This window comes from Monodelphis domestica, chromosome 1 (assembly GCF_027887165.1).
Source record: "Monodelphis domestica isolate mMonDom1 chromosome 1, mMonDom1.pri, whole genome shotgun sequence".
Classification (NCBI taxonomy): domain Eukaryota; kingdom Metazoa; phylum Chordata; class Mammalia; order Didelphimorphia; family Didelphidae; genus Monodelphis; species Monodelphis domestica.
Window position 1 is genome coordinate 97,818,055 of NC_077227.1, and position 27,623 is coordinate 97,845,677.

At 36.7% G+C, this 27,623-nt stretch overlaps 1 protein-coding gene across 1 annotated transcript in view; it reads right to left on the minus strand.

The window, feature by feature from the left end:
• Nucleotides 1-13,518: 13,518 nt before the first annotated feature.
• The window catches only part of LOC100027020 (pancreatic lipase-related protein 2), a 33,125-nt gene continuing 19,020 nt past the window's right edge, over nt 13,519-27,623 (minus strand). Inside the window, exons 9-12 of the mRNA XM_007478938.3 lie at nt 20,421-20,550; nt 20,011-20,122; nt 18,402-18,569; nt 13,519-13,893 (exon numbers count right to left, since the gene is read on the minus strand). Coding sequence (XP_007479000.1) covers nt 13,830-13,893; nt 18,402-18,569; nt 20,011-20,122; nt 20,421-20,550 — 474 coding nt within the window. The 3' untranslated portion in view covers nt 13,519-13,829. The remainder of the gene's footprint in view (nt 13,894-18,401; nt 18,570-20,010; nt 20,123-20,420; nt 20,551-27,623) is intronic.

Consider the following 27,623-nt stretch of genomic DNA (forward strand, 5'->3'; position numbering starts at 1 on the left):
TGTAAATGTCCTTAGATTGTGAACTGACCATTGAGTTTTTGGACCATTGGTGTGGAGATAAATGGCAAAAGTTGCCTGACTCTGACCCTAAGCATTTTTTTACCAAAATGGGACCTGACTGCAACTTCCATATCTGGATATGTTTTTGCTTTTGTGTGTGTATAAATGAATGAAGTGGTATCTCTCCCTTACTCTATTGGAAGTAGGAGTAGGGAAGGTATTGTTCAGATGAGAAATGAAATAGCAGTGAGAAAGAACCTGCATGGATGTTTGTGAAAGGGAATTCTTTATTCTCTTTGTCTGTGTTGAGTTAATAAACCCAAAACACCCCTACTTAACACTAATTAAGGGAGTTCACAGTCACTTACTTGGAGAGCTCCACCCTTTAAATTCAGTCAGAAATTTGTGAATCCTTTGATAAGAGTTTACACCTTCAAAGGATGAGAGGTATGGATCCCAAACTTGTAAATCCTATGATCAGAGTTGACATTTTCAGAGGATGAGAAGTGTGAATCCCACAGACACTGCCCCCTGGGTAGTGCTTGACAATTTAGAAACTGTGATTGACCCCTGTGAAAAGGGGAAGAGATAATAAGTCACCATAAAAGCAAGTCCCTAACTCCCTCAGATCAGATTGTCTTTGAAAAGATAGTCTGAAGAGAGTGTCTTTTGGAGATAGTCTTCGAAGGAGCTTCGCTGGAGACTTTGGTTTGGATCGTGGCCCTGGAGCTTGGCTTCAATTTAGACTGTGACTCCTGGACTACTTCTTTGGGTGAGTAAAAGGCTGACTCCTTTCCTAGTTTCCCAAGAGACTAGCTTCCATGTAGGCCATGTGGTTACTCACTACCAGCCTTCCTGGTTGAGAGCTAATTAATCTCTGCCTGGATTAAGCAGACCTGGAGTAAACATTTAGGTTGATATGATAGATAACTTCTCTATCCCCCTCACATTTCTCTAGTTTATTGTTTCCTCTCCATTCTGTAAATATTTGTAAATAAATTTCTGACTTGAGATATAATAAATATTAGTGACCACATAATTTTATATAATCATTGTCCAACCATTAATTTTAACCTTTACAATATTGACAGTAGTTAATTTTTAATGGTGCTAGTAATGAGATATATTTTTATTCTAGGAATTAACTCTTCATTTGAATGCTATAATTTCAGGTTTTGGTTAAGCTATTATTTATTATGTCTAGAGAACAAGGCTTTTCTGATTAACGTGTATGTGTTCTAAAGTATGATTAAGTTAATTTGAGTATGGTAAACTGTAGACCTGACTGGTTAATTGTAAATGGACAAAAAACATTTGGGAAATAACTTTGTATTTTATGATTAAAAACCATGAGCATTTAAAATGAACAACCAAAGTTCCTCTTTGAAGCATCTTTTGCCTTATATCAAAAGAGATGTTTAGGGTATAGCTGATTTAAATGCACTATTTTCTTGGAGCCACATTTGAAAATAGAGTGAAAAGGAGCCATTGTATTTTAAGTATTCTATTCTGATTTAAAGGTAATCTTACATTTTTCCTTAATTATCCTAAATCTTTGTGTTTTGTGGGAAACCTTATGGATTCTACTTTTCTGAGAAGAAAAGGCCATGAACTGCAGCCTAATTTTTGGAGCTTTTTAAAGATAAATTCCCAAAGTGCAACCATTACATAGATAAATTTTTGACTTTAAAGATTATTAAACCCTGATGATTGCCTTTCTATAGTGGATTGCTTTTATCTCTTCCTCTTTAAGTATGGAAGATTGATGTGAGTTAGCCTCTACCTTCAAGTATTTTTCTCTGATAGATGAAGCTATTGGTACAGGCTGCTACTGGAAAGGATTTTCCCACCTGGGAATTCTTCAGTGACATCCTGCATTTACTACCCCAGTCCTGGAGTGTGGTCAAAGTTATTAAAATCTCTTCATCTTAATTTTGCTAGATTTCTTGTGAGAATGCATTAAAAATCCCTAAAACCTTAACAATTATCTCAGTCATTTATTAGGGAGCCAAAACATAGGCAGGATTTTTACAGCCCAGAATCTGAAGAAAGAATCCACTACCAATGACATCTCTACAAGGAATCTTGCAGCCACAAAGGGGAAAGACTTCACCAAATCTCCAAAGACTACAAAAGTGGCTAAGTATCTCTTAGAACTATGTATTGGTTCTAAGGCAGAAGAGTGGTAAGAGCTAGGCAATGTGGGTTAAAAGACTTGCCCAGGGTCACACAGCTAGGAAAAGTCTTAAGGTCAGATTTGAACCTAGGATCTCCTGTGTCTGGTCATGGCTCTCAATCCACTGAGCCACCTAGCTGCCCCCACAATTTCATTGCCTTTAAACTTTTTTTTCTGAGCCAGGTATAAAGTTTGTCACTTTATTTTCCCAGGGGAATTCTAATGGTACTTACCCTAAGTGAGGTCCCTTTTTAAGACTGGCAATTACTTTAACATGAGAACTAGAGAAGTTAGAAGAGATTGTTCTCATGTCTAGCTAGAGCAGGAGGATTTCAACTCAGTAGTGTTTTACTTTGTTATGAGGTTAATATAATATATATTCATTTAAATAGTTGAAACAGAGTACTTTTCTTAAGTTTGCATAAAATATATGTTCAATATATATGCAGAATTGTAGAATGTAATTTTCTCAAGATTTAGGAAAGAATGATGCAGCCCAATAATTTTTATGGATATAATTACTAAAAACAAGAGATAGGTTATATATTTAACCTTACTCGTGATTGGGGAGAACTGCCATCTAAGGTTAAATGGTATGGGAAGGTATTAGAAGGGATGCTATAGAGAAAATTAATTAGGGATGCAAGCAGTCCTATAAGGGGCTTCTGGTACCTGAAGTTTTGGTTACAAATCAAGGGAAGGCTGAGAGAATGAATACTCTAGATTTCCCAAAAAGAAACTTCAGTTTATACCTGGCATGTTTTATACGTGGCTGGTCATCATTGATAACTTAAACATGACATTAATACTCCAAATTAGGGGAGAATTTTCCACTTATTTTAGTTATTTCCCTCTTTTTTCTTGCTATTGCAAGTTTTCTATAGACATGAAAGGTAGAAAGTTTTAGATAGGATAAAGTTGAAATAGATAGGAAATAAAAGAAGCAGATATGTAGAAATTTTAGCCATTCAAGCAGTCTATTTGATAAATGCTGAGTTTTAGTAATTTGTAGGAAAGAATGACCAATAATTTTGTTACTCCCAGACAGAAATCCAATCACTACGATGTGATGTTTTAAGGTAGTATTACATCTAAGAAGAAAACACATATCCTGAAAGTGCATAAGAGTTAAGAGAACCTGAAATAATTGTTAAAATAATAGTTAAGTACGCAGTTAAAGTGAATTAAAGGATGTTGTTTTAGATGATCAATATCTCATTGTCCTAAGCGGGGGGAGAATGTTAAATTGAAAGGAAGTGAGAATTATTTTAATCATAAAATTGTTTTGAAACTGAAATTGTCATGTAAGCATTTTTAATATTGTTTTGGGTTTTACAATAGGAAATTTGTTTAGAATTTACTTAGTATTAGCCAGTATTTTATTTATTTGCCACAAGTAGTGAGTAGGGTCATTTTCAGGTTTACAAATCTCAATTTGTAATAAAATTTGTAATACAATATAAACCAATAAACCTGTGATGTGGATTTTTATTTTTGCTTTTATATTTCTATAATTTAGTTCATATCTATTTCTTAATGTTGGTTTTACTGTGCAATTACTTTGGCATGGTAAGACAAACTATTTCTGATCAAGCATATAGCTCATGTATATTTGTATGTGGCATAAATGGAATTAATTGAAATAATAAGATGTTAAAACTAGCCAATGAGGTTACTTTTTATGGGGTTCTAAGCACTAGTGTCAAGTAATTTTAAGGACTGATAATATTTCAGTCAGAGCAAAATTACTGAATATATTCTGTGGCTAACAGCAAAATTTGGTGCTATATATAATTGTGAGCAAATATATGAAGAGTCAATCAATTCCTATTGGAGAATTTGGTTATAGATTTCTCATGTTTTCTCTTCTAGCAATTTAACTGTTCTGGGAACCTGTCTATACAAAGCAGGTTTCTACTAAAGAAAGAGGACCCTGAAATCAAATCTAGACCTACTACATTTGAAAGACATGAAAGACTTTGGGAAATGGAGTAACTTTGTTGTTGTTAAGATTTTGCCAAAGGTAGAGTGCCTGGCTTTCCTGGCTGACTGTCAATGCCTTGCTGTCCATACTTATGGCCCTTGTTTTCTATCTAATGTAGCAGAGGGTCAAATTTGTGGGCAAGCACCCCTTTGTTCATTCGTGTGGTCAATGGCAGAATTGCTCTGACTAAAAGGGGGAAGTGTCAACTTTATTTTTGGAACCCCAAGTTTAGCCCCTGTCCTGACCTTGAGGGAAGCCCCTGCCTGATATGACTTTTACCTCTGACTGAACAATAGACTTTGAAACGTACTTAATGATCCCAGGTTGGATAACATTAGTAGGCAATCAAATCTTAGGTACCCAAGTTTATCCCCGTTAATCAGAGACCCCTCCCTGGTAGTCTACCCCCTGACTGGAAACTTCTTTTTGTTGGTAGGGTAAAGCATCAGCCTCTTCCTGTCAGTCATGCCCTATGCTCCTCATTTCCTTGTATCCATTGCAGAGCTAATCACTCATATTTTCCTGTCCTTTGTTCCCCCAAAAGGTATATAAGACCCCCAAGTTCTGTTACTCTTTGGAGAATCATCTTTGGTGGTGCATTCTCCCAGAGACACTGTTTCCAGAGTCCCAGAGCTTTGGCTTTGTGTGGTTTTTAGCACTTGACTCTGTGTGATGGCCAAATATTAAGAACTTGTCTCTTATCCTGATTAAAGACTTTTTTCTGATCATTTTAGTGGTTCTGTGTTCTTCAAAGTTGACACCATTACCTCAGAAAAACAGCGCTTGGATATGATGGTCAGGTTCTATCCTAATGCTGCCTCAGTGGGTCTTATACACATGCACACACACACACACACAAAGCAGGAGGGTCACAACTTCACAGAGCTTGAAAACACTGCTCTCCTTTTTGCTATTGAAATAAATTAAAGGAGGAACATGATTTGAGTTTCCCATTGAAAGTCATCTGTCCTGCCTCTGGAATGAGTGAACCCAAGTTTTTGCATCTTTTCAACTGGGAAGATTTTTTTTTGTGCTTCAGAATTTGAACAATGCTGTCATTGGGGCTCTCTTTAATGCTATATGATATAGCTAGAGGTCTCTTTTTTCCCCCAAGAGGCAGAAGTGACAAAGGTAATAAAATCTGAATGCAAGTATTTTAATCAGTTCTTTATATCCTCTAGTTTTTCCCCAACTTCATGGTTAAGATCACCAAGTTCACTGCAAATCTGCAGTTTCTTTGTTTAAGCAGTTATGTGTCTCAGTTCTTTTTCTTAATCTCCTCCATCTTTTATGTTTCTCAGTAGCCTATAATTTCTGGAGCGTTGGCTGTCAGAGAGGAAGGCAAAGTAGGTGATTTTCCAGCATTGCAAACCATCATTATTAACACAAGCTGCATTACTAATGGGCCCATTATTGCCACTAAAAACATTTCCATTATCTGATAAGACAAAATTACCTGTGCATCTATAATGTTGTGGGAACTGACAGGGCATGTTTATGGAGTTCTCAGTGCCATCTCTTGGCATATTTCATGGTAGAGTTGTAGGAGTTCTGGGTCTGAAGACTTGGATTTAAATCTCAACTTTGCTATTAACCTGTTATATATATTTGGGCAATCCATCTCCTCTTTCAAATACTGTAGTTTCCTCATCTCACATGAATATTTTAGACTACATTCATTTATTCAACTCATCCTATTAAGTTTTTATTATATTCCACATATTACATTAGCCACAGAGGTCTGAAAAGGCAAAAATGAAACAATTTCTGACCTCAAGGATCTTACAGTCCACCAGTGGGAAGCAAACATGGATAATTGAAAGGAAAATATATACCAAGTAAGGACTAGGTACTAGGACCAGCAACAATAAGGGATAGAAGTGAGTCTAGAAAGGTTTTGAATAGGATATGGCCCTTGAGCTACAACCTGAAGGAAGCTAGAGTTTCTAAGAGAGAGAAGTAGAAAGTGTCCCAGGTGTGGAGGTAGTTTATGCAGAAACAGGGATGGAAGATGGACCACTGAGTATGAAGAAGAAGCCAGTTTACCTGTAACAGAGGATGTGAAATAGACTAAATTAGGGCAACAAGACTGGAAACACACAATGGAGATTGTCAATCAGAAAGGACCTTCCCTTGTGTCTAGAATTATCTTCCTCTTCACCTCCATCTTTTAGTTTCCCTAGCTTCTTTCAGGTCCTAATAATAATAATAATAATAATAATAATAATAATAATAATGCAAAAAGCCTTTCAGTGACCCCCCCTTAAAGGTAGTGCCTCCCTTTTCTCTTTTAGGTCCCTTGGCCCTAAGAAATGAAATGGAAACTTTGTTCTGATCTATTTCAGTTGTCCATTTCAGTTCTAGGCTCAGATTGGAACCCCCAGACTTAGAATCAAATCCTGGGGACCACGGAAGCAGGATTCCAGGCCAGTTGTTGAATCCCTGAGAAACCAGGGTGCCTAATACTTGATCCCAAAGGGAATTTTGGAATTGGAATTTGGTGAAACTTTGCTATATAGGCATTGAGCTACGTTGTGAACCTAATCTCTTTCTCCTCCCCAGAGACTAAAGTGATGAAGAGGAGAATTATACCCCATTCCAGGTGTGGAGGAGAATTTTGTTTGTTCTTGCTATATTTTTGAAATAAATGTTCCTTTGAAAAAAATAAAGGTAATGCCTTTCCTTTAAAATGATCTCCAACTTGTGTGGGTAGTATATTTATTCATAATTGTTTGCAGGTTGTTTTCTCTAATAGACTATGAGCTCTTCTAAGGCAGGTGGTTTAGAGGTTGTTTTTTTTTTTAATGTTTTTTTAGTTTCCCTAGTGCTTAGCATAGCACCTTGCAGATAGTAGATATTTAATAAATGGTTGTTGACCCATCTGACTGGAGACTTTGGAGCAAAGACTATATGTCCTCTGTGGCAGGCAAGTAGTAGGAGGTTCATAGAACTAGAATGAACCTCTTGATCCATTTAGTCAGATACTCTCATTTTATAGATCAAGATTCTAAGGACCATGAAGTTTGAGTTACCAAGAACACATAGATAGCCAGAAGTATACGAGGTGAGATTTGAATCCAGATCTTTTGACCTTAGAGCTGGTAGATTTTCCTTTATGCTTCACTGTCTCAAAGTAAAACCTGTCCAAAAATTGTAGTATTCTATTGACATCTGAGCTTAGAATCTTGTTCAGAGAAGCATTACCTGAATAGCTCCTAGGGTATCTTCCAACTTTTAGAGCATGTAATTATTTGAAATTTCCATTCTACAAAAACAAAAAGAAGGTTGGAAAAAGAATACTTCAGAATTGCTAATCACCAGCACCTAAAAGGTTCTGTGTTTCCCCTCAAAGTACACAGGAGCTCTTTAGTGAAGTAGTATATGTTTTCCCAACTGTAAAAGTTAAAATAGTTTATAGTAATAGAAATATTATATTTTATGAGGTTTATTAAAGATTACTAGAAATCAAGGATAAAGAAATGCAAAATAAGAAAAGCACATGCCTAGGGCTGATTAGCCCATTCACATTTCACTTACTACATCTTGCATGCCCAGTAGAGAGATGCTTGTGCTTAGAAGTGGAAGAAGAGAGAACTCTTGGGAGGCAAAGAGCCCTTTAAATACTAAATTGTGTTCTTGCCCAGGTGGAGACTCATGTGAGATTATAGGGAATTCTGGGAAGTACCAAGGACTTCTGGGGATTGAAGTCTGGGGTTCAAATCTCCATTTTTACACAACTCAACAAACATTTGTTAACTTGGCTCAAATAAGTGACAAAGGAAGTGAAGATGGAAAGTAAGTTTGTTTTCTAATATAAAATGAAATTTAGTCATTTCCATATATTAAATCAGCATTGTGTATACAGTGCTAAGCAACATAACTAACAAAGCAGTCTGATTTTTAAATGTTCCCTCTCTTAGATCCTAAGTCCTTTCTTCCTTTCTCTTAGGAGAGTCCCAATTTTGTGTACATCATGCCATGGGATTTAGGCTAGGAAAGATCTTCAGGGTAACTCATTACAGTCCTCATGCTACTAATAAGGAATGGAGATCTAGAGATATGAACTAACTTTCCTGGGCTCTACCAGATTGTATAAAGCAAAGCTAGGATTTGAATTCCAAACCTAGAGCTCTTTTTACTATAGAACATTGTATCTACCTGTATTTTGGGAAACTTGGGGTCCTAGTTACTGGCATGCTCATTAATGTTGAACAACTGCCTCTCCACAAAAGTAAAAATGAAACATAAAATTTAATCTCTGCTATTGATATATTTTCCACTAATTTCTTAAGTCTAAACAGTCCCAAACACCAATCAATCCCCGAATTGTAGAGGTTATTTCTGAGGCATAAATTACTCACCCTGGAAATTTAACAACTGACTCCATCTGGACAGCATGAGCTGGCTCCAACATAGTACAGCCTCAGATTTCTGAATCAAACGCTAAGTGAGCTAGGTCTGAGTCTTTGTGCTGAGTAACTCAGGGTGTCAATTTTGGGTACCTGTGATCTACGAGTATACCGAGGATCCCAAACTTTTGTCTTGGGTAATTCAAGGTCTCAGTTCTATTCGTGTCTACATGTTGGACTCCCCTGATACCCCAGATATGCATATCAGAGGGTTCATGTCCCCCCAAAATTGTGTAGCTCTGTGTGTTACTTGGGGAACCCCAAGATATCTACCTGTTGGCTAACTGAGTCCCAGTACCCTGCATCTGTCTACCTCAAAGCCTTAGTTCTCTAGGTATAGTACCCAAATTAAGGATTCAGAAGGATAAGAAACAAGAGAATGAAAACAACAAAGATTTTCTCTATTTTCTCCCAGTGATATATTTGGCAAGACACTGTTTACCGGGAAAGGATGGCCATATGTGCAGTAGTAAAGAAACTTGGAAGCATCCCAAATACTTTTGTGTTCTCCAAACCAGTTTAACAGAAATCATTTCCAACACTTAAAGGATGGAAACGAATGATCTCATACGAGGAGGGGGACAAAAACCCTATTAAAATAGTACTAGAATGAAGGAAGATCCAAAAAGCCTTCAGTCGCGTTTCCTGCATTAAAGTCAACCTTAATTCTCAAAAAAAAAAAAAAAAAAGGTAGCGTCGAGCAATTAGACAGGAACATGGTGGGCATCTGTCGCTGCGTTCTGCTTTTATTAAGGAGAGCTTTACCAAATGTATTCTCCATTGTCTAAAAGAAGATGCGCTGAGGAATCGGAGTTTGTTTTACAACGTGCGCTTTTCAAATAAGGCAGACCCCACTTCAGATATGTCACCCAACGCGAACGGCGAAGTGTTTAAATTTCAATCAAAGGTTTGTGGCAAGAGGCCTGATATTAAAATAGCAGGAAAATCATTTCAATATATGTTTTGAACATGATTTGTCCCAAATAGCATTCTAATAGATAACACTGATTATATGGTAGCCAACCTAATTTATAGATCCCCAACGCTCTGCTTTTGTCAGAGACATTGTTAAGGAATTTGACGTATATGCAAGAGAACAATATATGTCAACTGAAATATATACCAATTAGCTCTAAATGGGGAGCTGGGATGAATGATACGCGCACATGCTATACTTAGAAGTAATCATATGCGGGCTAAAGGAGCTTGCGTTTCCAAACAAGAAGTCTTTTTATGTTGTCATTTGAAAACTCTCCTCTTTCTGAAGGTCAAGAATAAATAGCGCCATTAGCATTAAAAGCGAGTAAAAGGGAAAGGCATTTGTTGTTCATTTAACAGCCCATTTTTCTGAAATCACTTTGTAAAGCATTCATTTGTTCCCCCTCCCTCCTCCCCCTGGAGGTTCCCAAGACCAGGTAAAGACGGTTCTGGGTTCTATTTATTAAAAGAAGAAGATTTTGATTTTCTATTGTTCACTTTAACATCTTGATTCCATGGGATGTTTGCTGCAATTACTGGCTTGCTGAGGTGATCATGGCAGAGGCGAATACTCATAAATACAGCTGTCTAAACCGTGGTTAGCTCCGCTGGTTACAGCAGCTGGTGCTAATGAGGCCAAGGTTGAGGGTTCGGTCCCCATCTGGGCTGCTCTAATTTTACATGGAATAAACAGCCGCTACCACCGCAACCTGTCTTGCTGCCAGATGTTGCTGCTCCTCCTAATTCACACCTTTGGTTCTAAGGGGATCAGGTGGGACAAGCATAGGGAACCAGAGGTCTCGGATGCAATCAATGCTCTTTACAGGAAAAACAAAAACCAACCAAACAAAAAACAAAACAAAACAAAAAACAAGCATCCCCTAGTTTAAGCAATTCTGATATTCAGCAATGAGTTTTGTCTGTGTGGATGACAGCATGGACGGACCACATAAGGGATTGTAGATCTGAGCTACAAGGAACCTCAGGGATTACTGGGATCATTTTACAATTGAGGAAACTGAGACTCGGGAAGGTTAACTTGCCCAAGGTCAGGCAAAATCAGGATTGGCACCCAAGTCTCCTGATTCTAGGGTCATCCCATTAGACACAGGATACTGTGTATAGACAAAGTGCTCTAGCAATCAACAAACATTTATTGAGCTTCTACTCAATTCTAGGCAAGCCAGAGCATTGTGCTCACAAAGACAAAAGTGAAACACTTTTCTGTAATGAAGGAGCTTGCCTTCTTTTGGAGAGAGATCTATTATCTAGATAAATTATACAAAATATATTAAAAACAAACACAAGGTAAACTTGTGTGGGGTTGGGGTCCTAGTACACTAACAGTTTGGAGGATAAGGAAAGGAATGATAGAGAAGGTATCACTTGAACAGAATTTTGAAGTAAACAAAGGTTTCCCAGAGGTGGAAGGGAGGTGGGAGTACATTGCCAGGATAATAACATCACCAAAGAACCCCAAATATCTTCTAGGTAACGGACAAAATAGCAGAGAAATTCTACCTTTGGCCCAAGATCTATCCCAGAAAAAAAATTAAAATGTGAATTCCAACACAAAAATGTCATATTTCAAAAAAGTCATCCATCCTGGAATAGGGAGTTGTGGATAGCATATCACTTGATAATGCAGACCTACTTCCTTCTGGAGGACTTTAGGGTTCTGTCCCTCCCAACTGCACAAAAATTCCAAGCTATGCAAACTCATGTAATTTACCTCAGTTTCTCTAAGACTTCAGGTTCTTCCCTTTGTGAAACAGAAATCCATCATATCTGCTCCTTTCCATCCTACAAAACTTTGGCAAGGACAAGAAAAATTTTTGGTCAAAGCAATTGCATTAAGCTACCTACTAAGTATTAGGGAGGTTATAATCTGTCTGAATAGAGTAAGTTTCCACTCAGATGAAATCATAAATTTGTGAATAATGAAATAAAGTTTTATGTGAACATTATCAAAACCAAGGTCTGTACCAGGACAAGTACATAAATCATTTTAAAAGAAATTGAATAAAATAAAGGCAGGAGATCAGAATGAGCCACAGTGATGCACAATACCCAGACATTTGGCTTCTATGTCAAATTTAAAGATATTGGTGTGAAATGAAAACTTGGAGCCAGAGGCCATGATTCCTGAGGACCATCTCCTCTACTCACTACCAAAGTTACCCTCTTCTTTGAACTTGTTTCTCCATTTATACAAATGAGGGTAATAATACTTGGACCATCATGGGAGTAAACTTTTAAATATTTTTAGAAACAGGAATTATTGAGACACAGAAAAATATGGTTTGTTCTTACATGTACTCCCATCCCTATGCGACCAGATCAACTGAGCTCTCACACCACATAATTAACTTCAATGTTCTTCTCTGTTCTTTTCCATTCAAGGCAACTACCAAATGAGACCATTCATGCTTTGCTTTGGAGAGCTCCAATACCCCTTCCTTCCCTCCCCAGCATCCTCCCCCATCCCCATGACAATCCTTCTGTTGAAGCAGCCCATTTTCTCAGTAGGTGTCCATTGGTAAAAGGAGAGCACTGCCCTTCCATAGTGCAAATGCCAAGATAGGTATTGTTCATGAACTTGGGAGGAGGCCAGGTCAAAATTGCCCAGGAATCATTGAATCACTCTGAAAACAATGGCCTTAGCAGCCACGCCTCATAAAATCTCATTAATATAAGTGGGGGGTCTGGGCAAACATTTAGCCTCTTGGGCTTCTGAAAAGGAATAACCAACATCTGTCCTGTTCTAAGTATTTTGGGATAAAAATCTGATTTTTGGTATTAAAAGTAATATTAATATTAATAATAATAATAACAACTTGAGTTGACACTGATGTAATACTTTTAAAGTTTGTAAAGCATGTATCTCATTGGAAGCCTTTTCCCTCATCTTCTTACATGTTCCTACCCAAGTTTTAATTCATGTACAAATTAATTTAATTTCATTTGTTCCCCTTAAGAGTTAACAAATGGATCTCCCCTGCACACACATCCTCACCACCCACCCATTCATTCAATACAGCTCCTCTTCAAACATCATATCAGCTGTTCAAATATCAGTCAGCAGCTCACTTTGTGTCATAAACCAGCAGACTCAGGTTGACAGAAAATGTTTCTTACATCATCATAGATTGAAATGAGGTGCTTTAAGGATCTGGGGGAGGCCATAGGCAGTCCTAAAACCTCTATTAATTTTGCTGATGAACAAGTAGGCACTGAGAGCAATTTCCCCAATGAACTGTCTTCGCCCCTTCCTCTAAATTGTAGGTTATTACTGTTCCATTTAGTTCTACTCAATCCTTAAGGAGTTCCTATTCCTAAGGGTTTGGGAAAGATTCTGGGAATTATTGTGATCATTGTCTGCCTCCTTTTGTTGTCTTTTCTTCCTGCTACAGCTATGGAATTTCCCCCCCATTGCTGTCCATATCAAATTATGAAAAATGCCCCTAATTAACATTGTATACAATGCTTCTAACTGCAACCACCACCAGAAATGCTCATTTAGAAATTTAAGATGACTAATTCTATATGGATGGGTGCATTTATTACTGGCATGTTTCACCAGGGTCATCCTCTTGTGAATTTTGTATGTTTTGTGCACTCTTTTTCATGAGTTCAAACCTGACCTCAGGTACTAGTTGTGGGACTCTGGGCAAATTACTTAGCCCGGTTGGCCTCCACTTCTTTGTCTGCAAAGAGATGGAAAAGGAAATGGCAAATCGCTCCAATATCTTAAAGTCCCAAAAAGTGAGAAATAATTGAAATGACTGTTAACTACAACAAAAAGTTGTTTTCACACAAGACAGCATGTTGTCACTTGTGAAAATTCAATACACAAGCATAATCCTCTAATGGATGGGCAAAGAAAGAACCCTGATTAGCTTTAGTCCTTACCAGGGAAAAGTTTGTATCCATTTGATTCAGCCAGAATTTATTAAGTAATTGTTCTGGGTTTTAGTCGTGCTTTTAGACACTGGTGATATAGACAAAAATGAAACCCTTTTTGCTTTCCAGAAAATTATATTCTACAACATGTACACAGAAAAGAAGTTAACTATATACAAAGGAAATGGATTAATTCATCTCTCTCTCTCTCAAATATTTATTAAGCACCTTCTGCCTTAATTAAGATGAGATGGCTGCTACCATCAGGAAGCTTCCTTCCAGTCAGGCTAGTAACCAGACCAGAATGTCATTATCACATGAAAAATTGCATTTTATAATTTTGTTACAACAAAGGCAGCAAGACCACTATGATTCATTTCTAGCAAGGAGAGAGTGTTTGTAGAACATCTTCTCTGACGGTATCACTGCCACAGAAATGATACCTGTGGAATAAAAGAAAAGCATATCAGTGGGCAACATACTTCAGGGGAGTGGTTTATTTGTTTTTTGTGAATGTAGGAGGCTGGCTGCTACAGAGGAATTCAAAGATCTGGGTTCAAATCCCATGTTTAAGTGCCTAACTGAATCCCAATTTACTCATCTCTAAAATATGATGATTGAATGGTGGAGCCTCTGAGGTCTTTTCCATTTTTAAATCTATGATCCTATTGCCAATAATATAATATAAAACCCCATAATTCAGACCCCCTTTATTTATAAATCTGTGTTAGCTCACACCCAAATCTTTCTAATCCTTTTTCCTTAGGAGAGGGAAGTTCAAATCTGTGATTTCATTGATGGAAGAAACTCTTGGTATGGAAACTCTTTCCAGTGATTCATAAAGAAGTTGCAGGTTTCTTTTCATTTTGCATCTACCTAATTCTTATTGAAGAAGGAGGAAAAACTTTCTCCTCCATGAATTAGGACTAATCACAAAATAGTTGTGGTTTTTTTTTCCAGTAGAAAGTTAGGGATTAGGATTGGACCTGTACAGACTTTGCTAGAATAAGGCACTTCTTGATGAGGAATCTTCAACTCCTAGTGCAGGTTCCCTCATTCTCTATAATTTACAGTCTTAGAGTTGCCTATAATTCAATTTGTACATGAGTATTCTTGCAAACCACAAACTGACTTATTTGTAAACTGCAGTATTATTTGTGTTTTACTATATTTTTTATCTATGCTGTTAAATATTTTCTAGGTACATTTTAATATCCTTAGGGCCCCACTAGGGAGAGTGATGGCTGGCCACAAGCTTAACTCTTCTGATCTAGAGTAGGAACTGAAGTCAAGAAGATTTATCTTCCTGAGTTTGAATCCACCCTCAGACATTTATTAGCTGTGTGACCTGACCCTGGGCAAGTCACTTCACCCTATGTGCCTCAGTTTCTTCATCAGTAAAATGAGATAGAGAAGAAAATGGGAAACTACTTCAGTTTCTTTGCCAAGAAAACTCCAAATGGACTACAAAGAGTTAGACACAACTGAAGAACAACAAAGACCCAGAGAACTGAGGTGCTCTATGATTTATCCAATGCCACACAGACAATATAGGTCTAATATAGGATTTGAACCCAGTTATCTTGGATTTGAGGCTGGTTATCTATCCATTAAGGTAGCTATCAAGTCAGTGGAGGGTTCCTCAAATGAGGTACATATTAGGATTGCTAGTCTTTTCCTGAGATTTCTTTTCCACTTCTCTGAATTTTTCAAAACCCTGAAGAAAGCAGGGATATTCATTTTGTAGCCACCAAGGAAGGGAAAAATAGGGAGATATATATGACGAAAGGTTCTTCCTCTCACTGGCATAACTTGAAAGCCCCAGAGAGTAGGTTTGGGAGCTGAATACAGTCCTGAATTAGAATAGGGTAAGCTAAGATTGACCAATTAGTGGTAATTAATTACTAGGGGAGCTCCATAGGAAATTATGAACTTCTGTGTTTAAAATCCTTTTTTTGTGTAATATAATATTGACAGCTGTGCATAGAAACTATTTTTTAAAATAAACAAGTTCATTTTACAAGTAAGTTTCCAGGTGTAGTTAGTTTGCAATTTATATTGTATTTAAAGGTAATTAATATGTTTCTTTGCAAATAACCTCTCATATGATACCCTCCCATCTCCATGTTTTTGCATTTGTGGTCCTTCATGCCTGGATTGCATCCTCCTTACTCCCAATTCTTGGAGTCTTTGATTTTCTTCAACACTCAGATCAAGAACCACCTTGTATAGAAAGCCTTTTTTGATTACACACACACACACACACACACACACACACACACACACACACACACACATCCACGTTGCTAGTGCCCTCTTCCAAAAACTACTCTGTATTCATTTTCTATTTATTCTTCTTTAAATTAAACTTTAAAAAATGAACTAACACTATTTTCTTCTTCCATTGGCTCTCCTACCCTCATCCTCCAGGAAGAATAAAAGAAAAACAAAATCCTTATAAAAACACATGCATAGTCAAGCAAAACATAATCCCACACTGGCCACATGTGTATAGATGTATGTATTATCTTTCCTGTTAAAATGTAAACTCCTTGAAGGCAAAGTCTGATTTACTTCTTTCTTTATATCTCTAGTACTCAGCCCAACCCATTTACACAATAAAAATACTCAATAAATATTTTTTGATTGATTGATTGAATTCTGAAAGGAGTTCCCAGCCTAGGAGTTCAGAAGAGATGAATTCTCTTCCTGCCTCACACATGTTGGAGGGCAAATCCTTTAACCATTCTATATTCAGTTAAACTCTTATAGATTTAGCTACAGACATGTTCCCAATCTGCACCAGTAAAGAATTTCCACTCTAGAAGTTCCTCAGACTGATATTACCAAACTGCCCCCTCCAAAAAACAAACAAACAAACAAACAAACAAAACCTCAAGGGTGGCAGGAGGGTAGGGAAAGAACATGAATCTTGTAACCATGAAAAATATTCTAAATTAATTAATTAAATAACTGCCCCCCCAAAAAAAACAAACAAACCAAGAATATAAGATTCAGACTTTCTCAAAAGCCAGACTGCCCTCTCACTTCATTATTCTCATTTCTCCTTCTTATCCATTTCTCTGGAGTTGACCAAGTTCATAGAAACCAGCTCAAGAACTGTGAAATAAAGCTATAGTTGAGCACATAAATTGGTCAACACAGAAACTTTGCTCAAGGAAGGTCTGGGGTCAGAACACTTGAAAGATTCAATTCTACTTCCAGCTCTGTTATAGAACTTCTCTAGGACTCAGTTTGCCCACCTATAAAAATGAAAGAATTAGGTTAAATAACTTCTCAGCCCTTCTAAGTTTAAATCTATCTTTTTATCAGTGTGATGAATTACTTTGTTTTTTTTTCAGGGCTTTCTTTATATTCCCTTTGTTTTCTCCTTCAACTGTTATTTCTTTCTAAAGTCAACTTAAAGAGGATTTCTGTTTTCCAAAGGAAGAATTTGAGCATTCAGGGCCAGACTCCCAAGTCATATCATATTCTCTAATATTATCTTTTACCTCTTTCTGTCAGATACATTTGAATAATGAATAATAATATTAATATAATGCTTGGAATTGTTGTCACTGACTTCCCAGCAGAGCTTCCTAGACTTAAAAAAAAAACAACAACAATCAAAAAACCCTTCTTCTGCCTTAAAATCAATATTATGTGTTAGTTCCAAGTCTGAAGAGTGGAAAAAGTGAGGTAATGAGGGTTAAATGTCTTGTCCAGGGTCATACAGCTAGGAAGTGTCTGAAACCAAATTTGAACTTGGGACATCTCTAGATCTGGCTTTCAAACCACTGAATTACAGTAGCTACCCTCTAACATTTTTTGTAGCTTGTATCTGATGGTGAGTCAGCTAGTCTACTGTTCCTTTTTAAACCTGATATTTCTTGTGTTTAACCAATAGCTTCTGTTGAGGCATGTGGTCCTAGTAAATTGTCATTTGATTTTCAAAATAAGCAGGAAAACAGAGACATACACATAGTCAAAGAGTTAACTTTGAGTTGGGAGAGACTTGAGTTTGAATCCTGAATGTTATTTACTAACTGAGCATGTTAGTCAACCTCTCTTGGCCTTAGTTCCTTCATCTGTAAAATGGGTCCAAAAAGTATTGCATTAACTACCTTACCCATAGGTAACAGGTGTGAATTTCAACACTACTCAACCCTATTCAGACCATTTAGAAGATGGGATTTAGCTATTTCCTGATCAATAACAATAGAGATACTTGGAATAACAGAATCAGGTCTTGGAAACTGCAAGCTCCACCCTACTCAGGGTAACAAAATCAGGAAGGACTGCAGCAAAACTCAAGATTTAATTATTTGAGAATATGGCCTTCAACAGACATGTGCAAAAAGGACAGACCTCTGGGTGGTCCTAGGTCAAGCTAGAGCCACCATTGGCACATGTGAGAGACAGGAAGTGAGGTAGAGGACAGCTCAGGAGTTCTGGGGACTTCCTGTATGGAGGAAAAAAGGTGGTTGGAGCCTGGTGCTTGGAGTGGAGGAGCCCACAGACTGTTTCTCCATGTTGGTCACGTGAGTGATAGGGACTGATCTCTTTGCCTCGGCTATCCAAGGCCTTGGGCCTTTGGCTCAGCCTAACCAGAGTGGGTATTTAAGCCCTATTTCCTTCTCTCCCCTTTCTCTCTCTCTCTCTTTCTCTCTCTCTCTCCCTCTAATACATTTCTTCTTCCTGTTTGTAATTAAAACATCATAAAAAGGTTGACAGCTGATTTGAGTTTTCATTTAGGAATTACATAGCTGAATTCCTTGGCGACCTTAAATTAATATATATCAATCTTTTAAAATGATTTCCATATCACACAGGGTTGTTGTGAAGGGGGGGGGAACTATGTAATTTAAATATTTAATTAATTAATTATAAATATTTAAGTAAATAAGCATAATCTCAATATTAATCGTTATTATATAAAGAATGTACATACTCGGTTCCGTCTTCACCCTTTCGCACCGTGACCTTTGAAGCACCTAATTTGGGCCGGAAAAGGTTGATCACGTTGTTGTACCAGAGGAATTTCACTTGCTCCACTTTCCCCACATTGATATCAAAGTCAATCTCCTTCTTATGCTGAGCTCCTGGCCTGAGGGTTCCCCTTAGAATGAAGACACATGGAGAGGTCATGCCAATGAACTGTGATATGAAGAAAATTGGAAATTCACTATTCCCCCCAAACTCTTAGAAATGGGTATGTCTAAAGGCAGCATGAAGTAATTCCTGGATATATATGGAACGATTTTAGAAGATCAAAAACTTATTCTCTCAGGATTCAGCTTTGAAAATGATGAGACTTGACTTTCCTCATTAAGTTTCTCCCTAGTAGCTGGCAGATGCTTGGAAAGGCTATTCGCACTTTAGGGACACCGATATACCAGCTAGTACAGTAGCTCAGAAGCCACACACTGTCTCTGCCTTATATTTTAAAATATGTCATAGATCATCCTGGAGGCATCTGCATAGCACCAAAGTTGAGACCAGAAATTTTTTTCCATTTAGGATGTTGACTTTACGTAAAAATGTAAATGTAAAATTGAATAATTTTTTGGTTTCTAATATATGAATGATTCACTTAAAGAAAAATTCAATATTCCTAAATCAGAATTTGCAAAACAGGTAAATTAGAAAGTATTCTAAAAGGATCTCCTGGTGTACATTGGGCAAGACCCTTCTCTTTAACAGGATTTAGTTTCTTAATCTGTAAAAGGAAGGAGGTGGATTAGAGCATGAGTTCTTTAACTTTTTTGTGTAATGAACCTCTTTAGTAGTCTGGTGAAGCTGATGGTCCTCTTCTTAGAAAAAAAATGTTAAAATATATTTAAGAAACACAGAGGATTACAAAAGAAAGATATTGCATTGAAATAATTATATAATTTAAGTTATGTTTTCTTGAGAAATTCCATGCTAGGTGAAGCCACAGTTTTCTTTTCTTATGGTTATATTATACAAAACTGCATATTGGCCAATTCAGTATGGTGGGAAGGTAAGGTTGGGAGGGCAGTTGGGGAATTGTCTGTTGTCCAACTGGTGAGGGTGGAAGAAAGGGGAGATGGGCGAATGTGACTAAGATTGAGTCAAAAAGCCTCACGTTCTAGAAGTCTATAAAGGGTATATTAGCAGTTATTTGGTGAACAGAAAGTATGAAAGCCCTCCCAGCATTTATTATATTATGTATTATTTGTTTATATTATCAAGGTCATCCTTAGATTGGCAACTGGAAAAGATTCCTGTAGACCTCATCCTGAGTATTGTTGATTGTTGATGGTTCTGCCATTGTCTACAATCTTATCATTTTTATGAATTGTTTCTCCATCTCTAAAACAAACTGGGTTTGGACAAGATAACATCTTCCCTCTCTAAAATTCTATGTTCTATTTTTTTAATTATTAAAAAATTAATTTACAGATAAAGTTCCTAGAACATCTCTATTAGATAAAGTGAAGTACTAACCATCCTTGGCCTCACTTTGGGAAAGAATGGAAAAGAATGACTTCATATGTAGAAAAGAATGACTAATTTCCTGTGAATATTCAACTTACTTGAAAATATCATATTGTCTTGAGGTGCCATTACTTCCATAGATAGCAATCCTGATATACCCACTCAGTTTTTTTCCTCCAGAAAGTGTCACTGATATCCTGTACCTCCAACCTGCCCAAAGAAAATACATTAAGATCACCTGTTTATCATGCTTAAATGGATATTTGTATCATGCTTCTTGTTTCTGGAGGGCTCTGCCCACATCTACAGACATTTGTATATATATGGATTTTGATGAAAACTTATAATAGTTGGATTAAAATAATCAACTTATGAATTTCATTGCTTTTCTATTTCCTCAGGGGAAAGTTGAGCCAGTAAGAAAAGGAGAAAAGAAAATAAATAAAAAAAAATTTAAGTTAACTTAGAAAGATTTTTGAAATGTCATAGTAAACAGAAGGAAACTCACGAGTAAAGTTGCCGCTGTCCCCAGTGTTGAGGAAAAATGTCTGTCCCAATGCATTTGTTTTTCCCTTAAACTGGTCAGCATAGTGACCCATCTTAGGGCATCCTTCAGCTGGACAAGGGAAACATGCATCCTGGTAGATAAAAAATAAATTAATTTCCCTACAAGATATGTTATGTTGAGCCATTTATTCAACATGTTTGGTGATTACCCTCTCTATGGGGGAGTATTAGATAGATAGATAGATAGATAGTATAAGTAATATCACCACCATTTTACAAATGGAGAAACTAAAGCACAGCAGACTCTAAGTGCCTGGCCAAAGGTCACATAAAGCATCATTTAAATTCCCTTTTCTGTCTAGAATTTACAATGGACTGTTGGAACATCTGTATTAATGTCTTCATCTTTGAAACAGGAGGAATAACTTACAGATTTTGGGAGAGAATCAAAATGAGATACATAAAGCATTTTGCATATCCTCAAGTACTTGCTATATAAACATTTACTATTATTATTGTTTCTCATTGTTCATTAGCCCACTAAGGCCAGACAGTTTTTGTACTTTTTATTTCTCCCTATCCCCCTCTCTTCCTTGCCCTCCATCTTCAAAGGACTTCTATTTTTATAATTGGCAAGCTATGATTATGTGTTTGAATGCTGTATTTCCTGGAGTAGCTAAGTGGTACAGTGTATAGAGTGCCAAGCCTAAAGTCAGGAAGACACAGCTTCCCCAGTTCACATCTTGCCTCAGATACTTACCAGCTATGTGACCCTGGGCAAGTCATTTATGTTTTTCTCAGTTATTTCTTCTGTAAAATGAGCTGGAGAAAAAAAAAATGGCAAACCGCTCCACAATCTTTTCCAAAAAAAAATCCAAGAGGGGTCACAGAGAGTTGGATATGACTGAATAATGTGTTTGAGAGCTGTATTTTCAACTAGATAATAAGCTCCACAAGAATAAAGATTGTGCCATATGGCTTCCTTTATATTTTTCATAATGCCTAGCATAGTGCTAGACCAAGTTGTCATTCTAACAACCAATCAGTAAACACTTATTAAGTGCCTATTGTGTGTCAGTATTATGCTTAGGTGCTTGGGATACAAATGCATTAAATACCTATTGAGTCATTAGATAGATGACATATATTGACTTTGATACACACTCACATGTGTGTGCACACCAAGTGACTGAATAAAATGAGCCATGGTTTTGGAAAGGCATCAAAAAGTGAAGGATGATCAGGATGGTAAAGGGGACTTGAAGCTATATTACACACAGAGAACAGTTGAGGATACCAGTATGTTTATGGTGAAGAAGAAAAATTTAGGGTGATATGATTCTTACCCTAAAATGGATGAGAAGCCATGGGGTGGAGGAGAGATTTGATTAATTCTGCTTGGTTTCAAAGGGAAATACCAGGAAAAGTGAGTGGATTTTACAAGGAGGTAGATTAGAATAAACAAGAAAGTCTTTTTAAGCAACAACAAAAACTTTCAAGAAACAGAATACATGAATTTTATAATAAATAACAAGTCTTAAGTAGAATTACATATGGTATATGTATCTCAGAGATAACAAAGGACAATAAATAAATTTTCTGAAAGATAAGTAATTGTACAAAATTCTTTTAATACTAAACAGAGGAGATGCATTGTCAGAAGATGGTGGAGTAGGGTATGCAGATTCTTTGCCCTTTCAATACCCCATGCAAACAATGAAAAATAACTCCATGGAATCAATGCTAAAAGCAGTGAAACCAGATAGGAGTGAGGAGTGAAGTTGAACAGCCAGGGATAATTAGGAAGGAAGGTCTCTGACTTCCCTGACCTCAGTACCACCACCATACGCCCTGGGGGCATGAACAGAGCAAACAGAGTGCAATCAACAAGGTAGCTCCTGGGGACAGGATTGTCAAACTCCCCTAGTCTGCTGAACCCTGGAGCTTTCCACCTGGAAGATACCTCTTGAAGGACCCTGGTGATAGCTATGTCTCTTATGGGCTCAGCTTTGGAGACACCCACTGGCCTAAGCCTGAAGATTGAAGCAATAGACACCACAGAGTCTACTGGAGACAGGCCTCAAGGGCAGGAACCCAAACCTCACTGCTAACAAATGAGGCACTTTGGAGATCCAAGGAATTTGGACTAGACACTTGCTCTGTCAGAGATGCAGCAGTTGGAAAGGAGGAGTGAGAAAGGAGCATACACTGGTGAATGTGGTTGCTGAGGGACTAGACCCCTGTTAGCTATGATCAGTTTTAGGAGCCTGGAGTCCCTAGCCACAGGGGGAGGTGGTATATCTGCCTGCAGTTGCAGTAGCAGAAATACCTTTGGGCTCTGGTTGGTGCACTTGAGGTCAATAACTGTCTAGGATTTGAGTAGAGGAGGAGGAGGAGTACATCTGACCCTGAACAATAAAAACTAGAATAACTAATTGGGTCCTAGGAAAAAACAAATATATGAAACAATCCTAAAGCCTGAGGTAACATATCCCATACATACTAGGAAACCTGGGACTCTTATAAAAAGCCAATAATTAAGTCTATTGGCCTGCCTATTAAATAAATAAATAATGAGCAAGAAAAGGAGAAAAAAATCCAACTATTGATAACTTTATAGGGACATTTCTTTGAGCTTAGCTCAAACTCAAAGGATAGTGAAGTAAAAAACGCCTACTTCAAAAACAGCAAAGAAATACAATAAAGAGCCACAGGTTCAAAGAGAGCTTTTGCAAGAGCTTAGAAAGACATCAAAAACCAAATTAGTGATGTTGAGGGAACATTAGGAAAAAAGTGAGAGCAATGCAAGAAAATCAAGAAAATTATGAAGGAAAGATCATCCAAATGGAAAAAGAGATGCAGAAAATTAAGGAAGAAAATAGTGTATTTAGAACTAGAATTAGACAAGAGAACACTAACAATCCCCTAACACAATAAGAAATAATAAAGCAAAATCAAAAGAATGAAATAATAGAAGATAACATGAAGCATTTTATCATCACTAAAAGAACTAACCTGGAACATAGACCAAGGATATATAATATAAGAATAGTGGGATTCCCAGAACTGTAGTAATTAAAGGAATTGTAGAGGATTTAAGAGGTATAGGGAATAAGGAAGGTTTTGTAACAGGGAATGGAGAGGGAATATGGATGCTGGTGAGGTAAAAGGAGAGAGATACCCCCTGCTTGATTCAGTTTTCCTTTCCACAGAATGTTAGAATAAAAAAATAGTTTAGACAACATACTCCAAGAATGAAAACTGCCCAGAAATTCTAGAATCAAAAGGTAAAATAGAAATAAAATGAATCCACTGATCACTACCTCAAAGAGATCCAAACATGAAAACATATAGGAATATAATTGCTAAGTTCTATAGCTCCCAGGTTAAGAGAAAATACTATTATAGAGCTACAGTCAGGAAAATATAAGTCTTAGCAGCCTCAGTATTATAAGAATGCAGGACATGGAACACGACATTTTGTAGAGCAAAAGAACTAGGCTTACAACCAAGAATAAGGGAGAAGGGACAAGGAAGGGGCCTTTGGAAAGGTGGGGCAACTTGGAACTAGGAGGGCAAGGGGAAAGGATAAGGGATGATTTGGGGGGAGGGGTGTGAATCAGAGAGATATTGGTCAAAGGAAACCAAACAACTGAGCAGGGATACAGCAGAAAGAAGAGGGAGACAAACAGTGAGGTGGAACAGAGTAGATGAAAATATACAACTAGTGACTATGACATTGAATGTAAATGGGATGAATTTAAGCATGAGTTGAAATTAGATAGCAGAAAGGATGAAAAAACAGGACCTGAAAATACATTGTTTACCAGAAACATACTGAAAATGAGAGACACACATAGTATGAGAGTAAGGATCTAGAGTAGAATGTACTATGCCTCAGCTGATCCAGACAAGGCTTTAGTCATGATCTGTGATGGAGATGGGGCTAAAATGGATATAATTGGAAGGAATGAAGAGGGTGACTATATTTGTTGGGGAGGGGTATTATGGATAATGAAGCATTTTTAGTATTGGATCAAGAGTTATTATAGCATCCATATTTTTAAAGGAAAAAGTAAATGAGATACAGAAGGAAATAGATGACAAAATAATAATAATAATGGCAGACTTTAATTTTCCTTTTTCAAAACTCATAAATGTAACCAAAAAAATAAATAAGAAAGAATCTAAGGAGATTCATGGAACCTTAGATAAGTTAAATATGATAGATATCTGGAGAGCAACCAGACACCTGCATGAGGTTAGTTGTAGATCTATGCCCGAGCATACACATGGTCCAAAAATATTTTCTGGTAGAATAATAATGGGTTAGAGAGCATAAATATTCTGCAAAAGTCTTACTTTAACACTGATTATGCTTTGGAGGTATTCCTACATCCTTGAGGAGTTGTGGCATTGGAACAAAAGTTTCACTGGGTATGAACAAGTTGGAAAGACTTGATTTTGGAAAGAGTATAGTCCTGGCAACAGATTGTGTCTGCTGCCTAAGGAACCATCTAGTTAAATATTGGTCCTGGTAATGTATGTTAAGTGAGAAATAAGCTGATTGAAACATGGAGGCCTAATACTACTTTTCTATAGCAACTGAATTTTTTTTTTTTAGAAAACAAGATGGAAATATGCATTAAGAGCTATAAAGCTATTCATGCTCATTGACCTATGGATCCCTTTACTAGAATTAAGACTTAAGGTGGTGCTTTTGAGAGGTTAAACACTATGTATGAATGAAAATATTCATGGGAACTTTGTTGGTAATGACAAAATAACTAAAAATAACAAATGCAATGATAAGGAGAAATAGCTGAATAGATTGTGATATTTGAATGTAATAGAATATATTGAAATGTCAAATATTAGAAATATAAAGAAGATAAGGAAAATATATGAAAAGATGAAAAGAGAATAAGAATAATACAAACTATGATTTATTTTTTTTAAATAGCCACAAAGTCAAGAGAAAAAGTAACAAAGTAAAACAAATTAAAAAGAAACTCAAAAGCAGAGGATGTTTATATTAGCACATGTATATAATTGATGTGTTTTAAACAAATTATAAATAATATGGAGTTTATGGTTTTGCACATAATGTTTTCTTCATTTAGTTAAATGTTTTTCTGTTGGTAGTGGCTACTAAGTTTATAATTTTAAAATTTGGAAAAAATACTAAATAGAAAATGTTTCTGATATAATCTCATTAAATAGTAGAATCATATCCTGGTTTTCATGTTCTCACATCATTGTCTAATTGTCTAATTATTCCTATACCATTCTGAGATATTTGAATGACCCTAAGTAATTAATGACACATATCAAGGCTAAATCCACTTAGTTGTGTCTAAGTGTATTAAAGGAATTACAATTTCAGGCTTAATAGCTTAAATCTTACAAACTAGTAGCTTAGATATGTTTCAGCCTTAATTGATTAGATGAAGATTTAATATTGTGTTCACATACTTCACTGATCACTTGCACTGATTATAGTTTCTATGAAAGGGCAAAGAGGGACATGACTATAATAAAGGTAAATAATCCATCCCCTAGTGTGATGCAAATTGTATATATGATATATTATGTCATGTAAGTATATAAGCAAATTGTATACAAGTTCAGAAGAAGAAAAAATAATAAAATGTGAAGACAGAGAAAAGAAAATAAATTGACATAGGAGAAATTTCCTGTCACTGATGGAGGGGATACTTGACTACCTAAAAGGAACATTGTTGAGGGGATTCCTGTATTGCATGAAAGATAGACTAGAGAGTCTCTAAAGTTAGTTCCAACACAAAGATTCTATGATTCCATGAAAGTCAAAGAAATTTGGGAAATGGAAGAAATGTATATTTTTCATATATTTCTCTTTTTAAATATGTGTTGAAAATTTCTACTAGAGTCAACTCCCGCCATTTTGTCAGATTACTTTGATAGAGTAGAGAAATATGTAATTCTGGTGCCTAGGGCAAAGTTGGCTGGAGTAGAGGGTGGTGGTGATCCTAAGAACATCTGGTCAGGTATATTCATTTTTGTAGGGAAAGATTATCCTTTATAGATTTTGCCCTCAGCTGTGAGCACAGACTATGACCCTTATGTTCCAACCACTGGAGAAAGGTAGAGGCAAGACAGAAGGTGAGGAAGCACATTGAAAGGGTAAGTCAGGGGTAAGACCCTCAGGTTTAGCAGGTGGAGGATTATGAAAAATGGGATGGTCATCTAGGGGACCACTATGAGGAGGAGATAGATCCCATAAATGTCAGCACTATAGGACCTACCCCCATTTGCCTAGTTATAAATCAACAGAGGCAGCTAGATCACTGGGCCAAGAGTCAGGAAGATCTGAGTTCAGATCTGACTTTGGACATAATGCTAGTTATGTGACTTTGGTCTAAGACACTTAACTTTGTTTTCCTTAATCTACTGGAGAAGGAATTGGTAAATCACTTCAGGATCTTTGCCAAGAAAACTCTATGTCCTGGGGTGTTATACTACTGGGATTTTATAGTTCAAAGGGTCACATAGGATCTGACAAGTTATAAGTCTACCCCCTCCAATTTCATACTTGTAGCCAGCGGTTTTTTTTGTTTGTTTGTTTGTTTGTTTTTTTGGTCATTGCACTGGGACTGGGGTAGTTTGAGCTTCCTTTATATATGTTCTTTGAATTCCTGTCTTATGATCATATGCTTTTGAGGTTTTCCCATACCATTGTTCTGTTTCCATCAATCAAGATGGCAGGACCAATGGATGGGTGATAATTTGCATCTCTTTTATTTTATTTTGTCTTTGTTGTCAAGTCTTGGCTTGACCTGTGATTTCATTATAGGGGAATTATTCTTCACCAATAGTGCAAACTGCAAGCCATTCTTTATTTCATAGTCTTAGAATTAAGTGACTGTGGTCACTTAGAATTATGTGATCATGGTTACATTGCTAGAATGTGTTAAAAGCAGTATTTGAACCTAGGTCTTCCTAAGCAGGTACTATATCCCATGTTTTATAGGAATCCTAATACCTCTTAATTCCAGTGTCTTTCCTCTAGGAATTATTTTCCATTTATCCTGTATATAGCTTGCTTTGTATATGTTTCTTTGTATCTTTCTCCCTCATTAAATTATAAGTTCCTCAAGGGCAGGGACTATCATTTGCTTTTTTTGGTACTCCCAACACTTAGCATAGTTTCTGTAATATAGTA